This window comes from Nanorana parkeri, unplaced genomic scaffold (assembly GCF_000935625.1).
Source record: "Nanorana parkeri isolate BGI_ZX_2015 unplaced genomic scaffold, ASM93562v1 scaffold4215, whole genome shotgun sequence".
NCBI classification, from domain to species: Eukaryota; Metazoa; Chordata; class Amphibia; order Anura; family Dicroglossidae; genus Nanorana; species Nanorana parkeri.
Genome location: NW_017310482.1, coordinates 18,629 through 19,093, shown reverse-complemented (window position 1 = coordinate 19,093; position 465 = coordinate 18,629). Strand labels below are relative to the sequence as shown.

The following is a 465-nucleotide window of genomic DNA, read 5'->3' as shown; positions in this document are numbered from 1 at the left end:
ACATGGACACCGGGCTTTCTTCTGCATCCGACACAACAGCCCCCAGCTCCCCTCCCAGCCCCCTGGTTCTGGATACTCCATCATCGGACTTCGCTGCCCCTGCAGAGTCTTTGGCCAGTGATGGCTCAGAGCCGGTGCATGAAGGCGGCAGTGTGACTGACACCAAGGACTCCAGTGAAGTGGCGTATGATCCGGGGGCAGACACGCAGACACTCTCACAGAGCAAATCTCAGAGTGACGTGACGGCTCTGCCAGCACCCCCTGCGGAGCTTCCAGTAAGTAGTTGTGTATCATCACCTTTTCCTGTGTTATGGCGCTCTGGGGGTTAATACCTCCCGGGGTACTTCTGGCACTCTGGAGGGGTTCATCACTCCCACTCTCAGCCGGTCATTTCGCTGACTGAAGCGCGGTCATGGGGGACATTGAGGGTCATGGGGACATTGAGGGTCCTAGGGTACATTAGGG

General features: G+C 57.8%; 1 protein-coding gene across 1 annotated transcript in view; it reads left to right on the top strand.

Annotated features, from left to right (window-relative positions):
- PLEKHM1 (pleckstrin homology and RUN domain containing M1) overlaps positions 1-465 on the top strand; it is a gene marked incomplete at its 5' end in the record, with an annotated part of 24,434 nt that overhangs the window by 8,067 nt on the left and 15,902 nt on the right. Inside the window, one exon of the mRNA XM_018575592.1 lies at positions 106-275. Coding sequence (XP_018431094.1) covers positions 106-275 — 170 coding nt within the window. The remainder of the gene's footprint in view (positions 1-105; positions 276-465) is intronic.